The 12,680-nt window shown below is 43.3% G+C and overlaps 1 protein-coding gene across 1 annotated transcript; it reads right to left on the minus strand.

Moving 5' to 3' along the window:
* Positions 1–1,524: 1,524 nt before the first annotated feature.
* On the minus strand, positions 1,525–11,439 carry LOC119167355 (JNK1/MAPK8-associated membrane protein). Its single transcript, XM_037418824.2, has 7 exons — positions 11,119–11,439; positions 10,943–11,022; positions 8,844–9,001; positions 7,961–8,173; positions 4,163–4,332; positions 3,884–3,960; positions 1,525–2,310 (listed from the first exon to the last, which is right to left on the minus strand). Exons 1-7 carry the CDS (start codon positions 11,138–11,140, stop codon positions 2,095–2,097), a joined length of 936 nt encoding a protein of 311 aa, XP_037274721.1. The 5' UTR covers positions 11,141–11,439; the 3' UTR covers positions 1,525–2,094.
* Positions 11,440–12,680: the final 1,241 nt, after the last annotated feature.

Raw genomic sequence — 12,680 nt, forward strand, 5'->3', positions numbered from 1 at the left:
ACCTGCGCGGTTTGTCGCTATTTTGTTATCTGCTACAACCTCAACAACGCGCTTTGTGTTTAGAAGCGGCAAGGTTATTGATTGAAAATGTACAGTCCCTTTAGCAACCGTAAGGAGTGTAGGGACGAAAGCCTACGCTCTCACGAGAAACACGTGAAATTATATTGTTCCCATGTCATTGCTTGCTTTGTTGCATCTTTTTGCTTGTTCTATTTCAGTCGCCTAGGCATCGCCACAGCTTCTACAGGGTGACGATTGGTCACCCAGGCATGAATTCACATTTGATTCATTTTTAAGTCCCATCTGGTTCACTTGCACACACTTATCTTTATTATATCTTTATTTGTATGTAACTACCATCAATTCACAGTACGTAGTGAACCGGTCCTATTGTCATTGCTGTCAAGTGTCAGAAACACTTGAGCACATAATTTACACCTGTTCAGTGAACGCACGTGATTTGACAGTGACAGGTTTCCTCTACTGAACTATTTCATAATCACCATGCACTGACAAGGTTGTGTTATTGTACCCTTGACCTGATGCCAACAGCACAACTGGGGTCTCAAGGGTGGTCAGAGCCTTGCAACAGGCCATTGAACTAGCACTGCTATAGCATCGTACTGACTTGACAGTACTGAATACCATAACATCCCTAACTTACTATCTCCATTAATCAGTCTTTTTCCTCTTCGTTTCCCTCCACTGGTATACAGTAATAGGCTGGAACCGGCTCCTCTACAAAAATGCCCACCGCTTTAGCCAAAAACCTGCTGCTCTACCCTTTCCCTCCTTCCTCGTTTCCAATAAGGGCTGTAACAAGCGATCCTTGTGGTGGCTGCTTACACACTACCGCCCCCAACACCACACCACCTCGATCAGCTTCATTGAAAAGAATATGTTGAAACGTGGCACTATCCCTCGACAACCGACAACGACTCAAGGCAGCACAGCTACGATGGGGTAGCGAGCAACGCCGCAGGCATCTTTCTAGAGAAGGCGTTCCTAGAGCATACCATCGCTCAGGTCATCTTCTCTGTCTTTCTGCAAATGAGCCTCTCTCTCTCACATTATACATTGGCTTTGACTTCTAATCGCATCTCATAACCTTATTGCATTTCTGTGCATCTGGCAGGGTTGAAGTACCGGCAAGTATACAATTTTCGACTGTGGTTATGCCATAGTACTATTCGGTGTCGAAAATTCATGCCTCTGGGCAGAGACAGTCCATGTTTCTAGAAGGTTCCTTATGTTCGCTAGTTAAATACATTACTTGTTCATAGGAGATTCTTCCTTTTCAGTACTTCCTGCTATCCCCTACTCTTGCTTTCACCCTTTGTTGATTGTCTGCTGGTGCACATATCTCGGTATCGGTGTCACTGTGATTCTTTCTCTTATGTTTAGACTCTAACTGCTTTCCCAAGCCTTCTGCATATACTAGTGGCCATGGATGATACAAATTATACACTTCACAAGCACACAACTTACACAAGTGACAATTTTTGCACTAGCAATGACAAGCAATCTGGGTATTTATGGAGTTTATTGAGTGTATTTACAGGCCTCGAAAATCGAGCTATTTGTATATTTACATCAATCCATGAGTTCTGGCCTTTTCACCAACACAACACACCATCCTTCTGAAGAGTGGTACAATAACCAGCCTATGCTGGGCATGATGCCCTCACAAGATGATGATAAATCTCAAACACTATAACACAAGGTAAAATTGACTGCACAATTATAAATAGACTGAAATGCAACTGCAACATAGATTAGTTTACAGCTACAAATTGGTGGCACATCTCCTTCCACTGACAGTACACAATGAACATAAATCTTATTACAGCAGAGACGGCCATCGCTTCTGCCACACGCAATCATTCAAATATGCCACACAACATCCTTGTCATACATACAGTCTAAGAAAGAAGTTTTTGGGCAAATACTATTCCATCGATCTGCGCTGTTGCCAAGATCCAAAGCAGACTACATTTCATGGATCAAGCAACCGAGGACGTGCCGTAACATGAAAGTGAAACATGGAAAGTTTTTGCATTAAGAGGTTCACAGGGCACAAGCTAGGATTGCATGTCACTCCACATGTAGCTTGCTCGGATCTGTGAACTTTGACGTCAGGATGTAGAACAGTGAAGGGAACGGTACGACGGCGAGCAGTGCCCAGTGGAAGACCGGATCTCGCAACTGGGTGATGGCAATGATTCCGTAAGCGTGGAGGAACCAGTGGCCGAAGAGAATTGTCAAATTTCGCGACTCCTTCAGAGTCTGTGAGAACAGGGAGCACATGGACTGAAAGAGAGAGAAATAAAAACTAATGAGAGAGAACGCGAGATGAAACATGTGGAGCATATTACTGCAAACTCTGGAGATGATTTAGACTCCAACCAAAAGTTTTGCAAACTCTCACTTGAGTAGACTTAAACGGCCCCAAGGAGATAGTTCGCTGAACTGAATATTCACAACAATAGTGAACACCATTGGGCACAGCAGATATCAAGTTAAAAGTGTGAAATGCAATTTATTTTTAAAAGAATCTTGTAGCTTTCATACGGACTGGCACACTTAAGAGAGCATGCAAAGCGGTCCAGAGAGTTCACCGTTTCTGCACACTGCCTGTGGCACAGTTTGCTGCTCTGACATGGAGTCTAGTAACTTTCTAATCTATCCTATAGCCTCGGCTGGAGATACAAAATTTGAACCTGCGTCCTACGTTACAACTTCTTCGTCGCACTGTTTTTTTCAATTCCGTACGAACACTGTAAACAGTTTTACAAATTTGATGGTTGTGCGCAGGTAATGAAGTGCACCTGGCTCAGTTTCGTCTCTTGGGCGGTCGCTTTGCCTCTGCAGCGCTGCGTGTAGAAGCGAACCACCACTGACTAATCGGCGATTTGAGTCCCGAATGCATTGGCTACGCCAGTAATGCAGAACGCAAAACTTCATGGAGTTTATCTCAAAAAAGAGCCCTCGCCACTGATAAAGTTCGTTCAACTGAAATACTCACTATTCAGAACCATTTGCCAGAAAGATTTTTTAGCGTAGAATGCAAAGAAAAACCGCCAGGGATTTTCTAAATGTTTCTTATTCGAAAACATTTATTAAATTGACATTCGTAGAAGCGGGAGTTCACTGTATATATTTCACACGCTCTTCACAAAAGCTCAGCTCCATTGAAATTGCAAACAGATGAACCTGTTTGCAGGCACCAGATGTCTCTTAGTGCTTGTAGCAAGGCCCTAGGGCCAGCCGCAGGGCAGGGGGGTAGTGCTCCCCTAACACTGCTTTGCACATCATTGTGATCTTAAGGGCTTCAGTGCATAGGGAAAAGCGAGGAGGGGTGCACACACTGCAGGAAAATAACACCCCCTATTGGGGAATCCTGTGCATGCTTCGGGGGCAAGAAACCACACGAACTTTTCATTGGGAGCATTGAGATGGCGGAAAAGCGTACCAAACGCACCACTCGCTGTGTGGTGCACAACTACACAAAATGAAAAAATCAGTGCTGGGAGCTGTTTCAATGGTATTTTGCACAACCAGAATACGCAAAAATGTTTAGTGCAAGAGCAGCTTCAAGCAGCAGGCTATGTACATTTGAGGCAATGAGCAGGCACATCGGTTCTGGGGAGGCAGAGTGTCAGTTTTGAGTCACTTTGAAATGACTGTAATAGCAGTGCCTTTATAGTCTGATATGAAAAGAACATACGTTTCTTTTATACCTTCATAGATATACCTTTAAACTTTTTGATATAACGAACTTATATTTTTGTGTAAGATGCAACTTTGTTATGATGAGCTTTGAGTGTACAACAAGTACCACTCCCACGAGTTTCTGTGGGACGCTAACAAAAAATACACTCACCTGGTCAAGTCTGAAGGCAAAGTGAGCTGCCATGGACACCACAGACAGAATGATAACGATGTATGGAAATGCGTAATCTGCAACAGAGATGGCAATCAATAACTGACGCAAGATTGTTCCTAACCAGTAACATAGAAAGCAATGAGAAAGATTAATTCAAAAATAATTCTGATGCCTCGAGGTGTGTGAAAGTAATGTGTCATTATGCCAACTGCAACATGTTTGAACAGTGCACGAACATTACAGTGAACAAGACTGTAATGCAATGTCGTTACTCACACAGCAGCCCACCCATTGTGGCGTGGATGAGGGCCAGCGCTGGAATGGCATACATGGTCAGGAAGACAGACTTCTTTCCCTGACCAGAGAAGATCTTGTAGACCAGCAGGGGCCGCAGAAGCAGCAAGGATGCCAGGCAGAGGCCGTAGAAGACGAATATCATCGAAAACCTGAATAGCACAGAGAGACGTGGATGAGGTCGGGAAGCTTTTCGCAGACGCCATGGGCATAACTCCCTGAGCAACGGTTTCTTCGATCCATTATGAAAGTTGTAAATCAAGGCGGCCCGGCTCCGCATGCAAGCCGAGTTTTGAAAGTTTAAGCGGGCTCGTTTCTGCAGCACATTTATGCAGAATTAACTAAATGAATTATTGTTACAAATAAGGTGCTAATATATTAGTCCTAGATGGGCAGATTACACTTTGGTAATACACTCAAACTTCATTATAACAAAGTGGCATTTTACAAGGAAATAAGTTTCTTATATCCGAAAATTCGTTATAAAAGCTATTCCAAACACTGTATCTATTGCAAGACTGTTTTCTATTTACTGCATATAACCGGTATTTCGTTATATCCATGTTATTCATTATACAGAAGTTTGAGTGTATATCAACACATTCGTGAACGCGCCTATCTCCATCGATAGTAAGTTGTCGATATTTACAACTTCAATATTTGTCGCGTTCTATGCGCTTGTGGACATCTTACGCTATCCAGAGTGTAAAAAAAGAAGTACTTTATCAGTTTCGCTTCTGTGTTTGTTTTTCACCTCGCGGTGATTTTAAGGCACCTTTCTTTATGCGCGGGTGAGCATGCGTAGTTTCAATAGTGGCGTCGATGTCGCATGTGCTCGCTTCGCGAAAACGGCGAATATCAGAGGATTCTCAAGCATCTGAGCTGGAGTCTTCAAATGATGACAACAGCACAGGCTTAGAAGACGACATCAACACTTATAATTTCAACCTGGATGACGAGAGTTCGTCAAACCGCCCCAGAACATCAGCGGTCGTCGGCCGGTGAATGTAGCTTTGTGCTCGAGCTTCATTATGGCCTGCGCATGTGTTTTGAAGGTCAGGGAATCTTATCTCCAGTGTGTCCAGATCCTTTGGGCGGTACCACTTGCTAGCGGCAGTGCAGCTCACACTACCGCTAGCACTGCCGCTAGTTTAGTTTCGTGCACAGAGGCAGCCAGTAGTGAACCTTGGAACTGCGCTCCGGTGTGCCGCGCGGCGCTTCATTGAGAGCTGTCAACTTTTTCTTCTTTACTGCTCAAGTTATTAGAAAGAACAAAAAACAAATGTTTTCTGTGAAACATGCATAGAAAACCTGTGTTTTACCGCATCATGAAACTGCTTGGCATGGTGGCATAAAAGACGCCACATGTAATGTTAATCTATGTACACAACAACTTTTACATTTGCAGTGCTTATATTTACAGGATAGTGGTGTGTGTTTTTTGTGCTTGAGATATATTTTGTTATTTTTTATTACTTTGTTCAGAGCAGTGTTAATGGTTTTATAAAATTTTTTTGTTCATGTACAACTTTTCTTCGTCTGAATTTTTTTTGTACTATTAATAAAAAATTTGTTGTTTCAAACTGACTTTGTTTGAAAGACAACTCCTTGCTGTACAGTTTGATACCATAAATATTAAAATGAGAAACTTCGGGTGCCATAAAAAATGTTTCCTGGACTACCTAAAAATGGCCGAATTTCTCGCGGCCACGAAAGTGTTAACAGGCCAGTCCGAGTGTGCACAAAGAACTACCAACCTATAAAGCACACAAAAAAGAAATATGGGTTGCTGCCACTATATTCCAAATGTCCCTAATTCTGTCAGCTATGCTACATTGCATGATCGATTCATCAGCAACTACATCCATCATGTGAACACAGCTTGGAATAAGTACAGTTATGAGTACACAACGTACGATTTAACAGTGGACTCTCAGTTAACGAAAATCTGCTAAACAAAATCGCTACTTACATAGAACTGTCTCTGATACGATTGGTTTAGTATACTTTTATTTTGCAACCCTGTTCGTCTCTCAATACACGAAACTCCTGTTTATATGAAAAGTATTTTCCTGGCCTCTTCGGTTTCCATTTAATGTGAGTTCACTGTATTCAAAATCGAAGTGAAGGAACTTTGGCCTGTGCATTTCCTTTTCTGTTGCCATATACAGAGCACCATGTTTGCCGTCCGCATACCAGGCTAGTGGGCTTCTGCTGAAGATTGCCCTTGGGAGTGTGTCATGTCGCTTGAGTTACTAGGCGAAAAACTAGTGGAGATACATAAATTCAGAAAAAATATTTCTAAAGTTTAAAAAATAACACCCTCTAGTAACTTCACCTATTTTTAGCTAATACATTGGGCTTTCAAATGAGATATCGTGCATATTTTTAGTCTGACCACTATGGCGAGCTTTCTTTATGCTGAATGCAGTTTTTTTTCAAAAAAGAGGTAAATTTGCAATTTTGTAGCGTTAGCTACACTGCCCTCACTTAGCCAATTTTGCTTGGCACTGGTCTGGGCATGTGCAATGATACTCCGCCGCCGCCGCGCGCGGTTCGCCGCCGGTGTGCGCGCAATTCGATGCGCTGCGCAGACTATCAGTGGTGTCACGCACCAAAACCGGCACCTCCCTCGCACTCGGCCGCGCGACTCGCCGCCGCCGGTGTGCGCTTTCCAGAGGAGTGCCGTCATAGCCTTCGTAGACATATGGACGCCGACGCGCGCGCCTTCCCTGTGCAGTCGCCATTTGACACTGCGCTGGAGCCGCTTGATAGTGCTTCTGAATGGCTTTTGCCACTGTGGTATAGCCATGGAGAAGGACAGTGCAAATGCTGCTCAACGGTGCAGTAGAGCAGAGAAGCTTAACTCATCGGATCCTGAAGTAGTTGCCCGGCAAAATAAATATACGTGTGTCATTGCAGCAGCAGTGAGCTTGATAATCAAGCTAATCCTAGACACTCTGGAAAGATAAGAATAATCAGCTGAATCTTTGCTAACGCTAAGTATATCCTGGCATAGCTGAGCTAAGCCACTGCCATTTGTTTTTCAGGCTATCTGCTATAACTTCAGTGCCCAAATTATTTTTAATTTGTGGCATGTCAAACAGGCCACCAGCACATATTTTATTTGTGTACTTTGAGCTTGCCATATTCCTGAAAAAAAAATCTCAACATTGACAACATCATTTAAACTGCTCGTGTGCAAAGCCTTTGAAGAATTGATATACACAAGTAAGTCATTATTTTTACAGTTAGATCACTTCATCACCTTGCTACAAATACCATCTTACTGACAACATTCGAAACAAATTATTTTTCAAAAATTATTGTTTCTGACACCCTCTAGCTCAGCCAGCACCAAACTATAGATTCTCATAAATAGGGAGGAAAAGTTTTGGGTACAGAAATAAACGACGGGGACGAATTTTAAACTTCGAGAAACATGTGTGAATTTTTAAAGTCACATTCGTGATAGTCAAAAAAACGCTGGATGATTTGAAATAGAATAGCCAGCTGCGGGCCGTGAAATAAAGTATGGCTCACATGTTGACAACCTTGACAACAGAATGCAAGTTCTCTGATTATGTTGAGCAAAGTATTGCACAAGCTCTTCATTGAAACCAATGAATCGTAAACGAAAAAAAAAACACATGTAAAGAGCACAGAGCCTGACGAAATGGAGCACCCGTGGTGACCAGTTTCGTGTTCCTTATTTGTATGCGCTCGTTTATCAGGAATACAATGACATAGTTATACAGTTATGCATGCACAGAGCCTCACAGTGGGTAAACGGCCTCCTGGGTGCAGCGCATGGTGTGCTTGTAGCCCGGTGTCGGGTTGTGCAGCAGGGTGTACCAGTCCGAGAGGCGCTGCACTTGGCACGTGTGCAGCAGGACCTGCCCCACAGGGGGTGTCGACAGGAGAGTCGCCACCGCTGCCAGGACGGTCTCGAACAGGGCGCAGGCATGGAGTGCGAGCACCTCCGGAGTGAAGCTGTACAAAAGGCAATGATGACGAGCCATGACAGCAAAAGTGGAACCCCTTTTTTTAAGCTTTTTCTTTAAAAATAGTTTTCTTTTAAATTCTTAAGCATTTATACGACGAATCAATAAGAAAGCTGCGAGTCTGTACCTCTGAAACATATGAGAAACCGCTACAAACTTAATGAAGCCCAACAGATTATGAAGCCAAGAAAGGTGCAAGGGCTATTAATTCTGCCGTTTTAAGTATACTGTTGTAATCGTGATATAAATGTGAAGACAAATAAAGTGGACGAAAAGACATCTTACCATCCTCAGAGACCGCGAACCTTCAACCTTCGGATTATACGCCCGATGTCCTGCCATTATGGCTATGGCAGTGGGCGTGATGTCATTCACTTTATCGGGCATTTATTGTGCATGCACACCTGGGAGAGTTCGTCAGCGTCGCTCGTAGCCATGACAGCAAGTGTGGAGCACCTCTTTTAAGCTTTTTCTTTAAAGGTTCTATAAAACAAAGAAACGAGCCCTCAAAGCTCCCTTCTCTCAAACCTCTACAAAAAATTTATGTACAAAACAAAGCAAATTTTTTTTTGCATTACTGTGTCTCAAACTGATGCTTGCATGCAGTATATTTTGCAACATAGGATTCTCAGGCAAACATGGGGCCCCCAACGACAAACCTTCGTCGACGCATGGTCTTGTCGATGATGTACCACTCGACCACCAGCAGCAGCAGTGCCATGAAGCCCAGGTAGAGCCAGTCGTAGAACTGGGGCAGGTCGGCACACGGCATGCACAGCTTGCTATCACGGGACACCCGGAATCCACGGGGACAAGCCTAGGGTGCAGGATACAAGCAAAGAAGTTTAAGTATAACTGCTGAAGTGGCAAATATGTCCAGAAGGTGAAGCGATGCCTTCACCATCTCACTCCAGGCACGGCAAATAGTTAGAATACAGCAAAGAAAAAGCATTATTGGCCTCCCAGACCACACAAACTTAATGTTGGTAATTTTCTCAGACAGATACTGCTTAACAGGTGTTTTAGTGTTACTGGTTTCCTAAACAAGCATCGAAGTCTAGGAAAATTTTAGTATAGATCGAGTTATCAACATTCGTTCATATACATTACTTTTGTCAGGAACAGCAACCTCTTATTTTATATTTAGGCAAGCATTAGCAGCATAAAAGCACTTTAACTCTGCTCAAGTAAAACGTGAGAAGACCATGTTTTTAAGGTAAACTACCAGCAAACACTGGCTTCACACCTGCTACTTCAACTCCTGATTTTTTTTTTTATAAACCTCCTTGGGTACAAGTGGCAAGTTGACTAAAAGTGACTGCCCATTTGGGAAGCTTTGTTAAAACGTTTTTCACTGGTTACCCGAGCATTTTTTTTTACCAGAGTTTGTAAGTCACACCAAGCTGCATATGGTACTTTGCATAAACAGGAGTGGGTGTCAGATGTGCATAACCATACTGCACAATTAAACCACTAGCTTGTTTTTGCTGAAATTTCTCTGAGAGATAGTAATTTGGGGTGAAAGCGCACTGATATGCTGAAGAATGGTTTTAAGGAGAGCTCATAGGTACACGACTGCTTGAGTTCTCAAAGGGACACTAAAGAAAGAACAATGAGTTGTTTTAGATTGATAAACTGCAATCTGTCGACTCTAATGTGATAAGTTTCACCATCATAAGTTTATTATTAGCAGAGAAAATCAAGGTGGAACTTTCATTTCTAAATGTCAAGGCGGTGTATTCACCCGCAGTTTTTTTTTCACATGTTTTCTTGCTTACCAAGTGTCATGTTGCGGTAAGGGTGGTGTTTTAGGGATAGTGAAACTGTACTTTACTAACACACGAAAAAGCATTTCGCTCTTTCGTGTCCCTTTAAGAAATGTGCGATAAACAGCAGGCAACAATTAGGCATCGTCTAGTTTAATCATACAGGTTTCGAGAAGACAAGTGAATTTGAACACTACACTTAGGTACATTGCCAGAGAGCTGGTGTACAATCTGTAGCGATGGAACACTGCTGCCGTCCAACAATTTGATGGCAATACACGGCGAACACTTCATTATGTGGGACGCGTAGTCTGAAGTTTTATACGTAACCTAATCATGCAATTTTGGCGCTTCCTGTTGGGCAATGCACTGTGCGTGGCACACTTTTAAGTTTGTTCTGAACAAAACAAGAAAGTGTAAGGTACCGAAAATTTCATTAAAGTTACATTAAAATTTAACTATCGCGAAATGCTCCACGAGGGATGCTTCTAGGCCGCAAACAAGCCAGCATTTCAGTCAGAGCATTCTTTCACACCAGCCGGTGCTACACAACACTGCTAAACTTATGGCGACTGCATGTCGAATAGCTGCACTGACTGGGGCAATCAGGTACGCGTAAACTTAAGTATAATTTAGCAGCGTGTCACGAAATGCTCATCTCCTGCAAAGTGATCAGTCATATGTGTAGGACTAGGTTGTAAATATACACGCTAGAGGCTTCACAGCTTAGTCTCCTTTTTTTTGCTGTTATCAATAAAATTTATTACATTCTAACTGCGCAGTGACACTATACACGAAGGAATAAGCTTATAAAAACAGTCGCAGTGAACAAATAAAATATTTATTGAAACCTCATTCACGCTGTCGACTTTCGGACTCCTCAGTACCCACCACCGCGCGCAACACCCTCCACCAGATGTTTGTCACAATCTGGGGGAACTATAGTTCCTGAGTAAGCACAAAGTAGCGCACGACAGACTGCGCACACGTACCCCACAGTCGCTGAAGGAACCATTGTCGAATCTGATTCGGCCGCAGTACAGGCCGGGGCAGTGGGTCCTGCTGCTACGCTCTGCGCACGAGACGACACAAAACGATGCCAGAGGATAAAGCCAAGAGGTTAACCAGCTCGAAAGGGCGTAGATGATGATGTCTTAGAATCTCTTACCGAAGTGGTAGATGTTTTGCATGGCGCACACAGCGCTGGAACGACGTGGAAACGTTTGTGTTAGGTTGGTTGATTTGGCGTTACAGAAATGGTTGCGTCAGTGATCGTCTGCGAGCAGACGATCAAACGTTCGGCACGCATGCTACGCTCGCATTTTCGATGCATCTAAGCCCCAGTGACTGCGCGACAAGATAGACCAGATAGCTGTCCTCTAACCGATGCATTTTACTCGAATTTCTCGATACCGAGAAAAATCGTGCAGAGAAGTTTCGCTCTGACAAAACAGTAAACAGCGGGTCCACCACTTCTGTTAGGCCCAACACGCAAACACCGCCAGTGCAATTTGAAGAACGACGCTAGAGGCGCTAGCGTCAAGTTGGCTTTAAGAAAAGATCAAATTTACCGGCGATATATTAAAGGCACTGAGTGTAAGCAGAATTCGGAGCAAATCACAAAGTTGTAGTGTGTTTATGGTGCGCTTGGAGGCCGTACACAACCGAAAATAATGCTGCTTTCGAGATCTACGGCTGCGATCCACCCGTGAGGTACCACAACTGTCACAGTAGGCATTTTTTTAGTTTTTTGTTCACATGAATTGGTCCACCGGCATTCTTACCAGTGATACCCATAATGCGCATGATTGCGTTATACGTTTCAAATAAGAGATCCTGGAAATTCCTCGCGGAGTTCCAAAGTTAACAACAAAAAATGGGAGGACGGTCACAAAGTTTCGTACTCAACTGCGGCTGCATTGTCATTGGCTTCTTTTTCGGCGTTGTCTATGGTTTTCATGGAGGAATCCATGGCGAAAAAAAAAAAGATGTTCCCTTCCTCCATGGAGGAATTAATGGCGTAGCCATGCCACATCGGGCCCGTACCCCAGACCCTGAAATTTTTTGTTTGTTTGTTTGCTATGGCGAGCGAAGCATGACTATTTTAAAAAGGCCTCCCCCCCCCCACCCTGAAATCAAAGGCCCCTCCCCACCCCCCACCCCCCCCCCCCCAAAAAAAAAAAAAATTAGCCACGCCGTTGTTCCAAATGTCTCGCTTTGGCTGCATTGAAGCCGTTGGATTTTGAGGAAATACCTACATAATAATTGACCAGCAAGACATAGAAGCTAGATTTCTCTGAAAATTGAGCACAGATACATGCCACATGTATTTGAAAACATGCATATACAGCTAGCAGGCGAAAATTCGTAAACACTCAGTTAGTTGGAACGTGAAACATTCACATTTTCCCTGCAACGTTGCAGCACCACATGTTGCACAAAATATCATTGTACTAGACGTTCCAAGGAGGTACGTCAAGGTGTTTCGTGATTTGTACGGTTACAAAGCCATCAAAATGTATAAAACGGGTCAGGCTACGGCAGAACGAAGAAAAAAAAAGCTAAACCTCTGCAACGACTTCTTCAAGCGGTAATCTATAAACTCTTCTGAGGTAGAGATGTGTGCAATGCTTTCATTTCCTTTTTGGAAGCACTTTTTCCAGATTTCAACCGAAATATTGCCTTTCGCATTTCCCAGCTAGTTTCCTAGTTTTCCACTTGTTTTAAAGC

This window comes from Rhipicephalus microplus, chromosome 6 (genome assembly GCF_043290135.1).
Source record: "Rhipicephalus microplus isolate Deutch F79 chromosome 6, USDA_Rmic, whole genome shotgun sequence".
Lineage (NCBI taxonomy): Eukaryota > Metazoa > Arthropoda > Arachnida > Ixodida > Ixodidae > Rhipicephalus > Rhipicephalus microplus.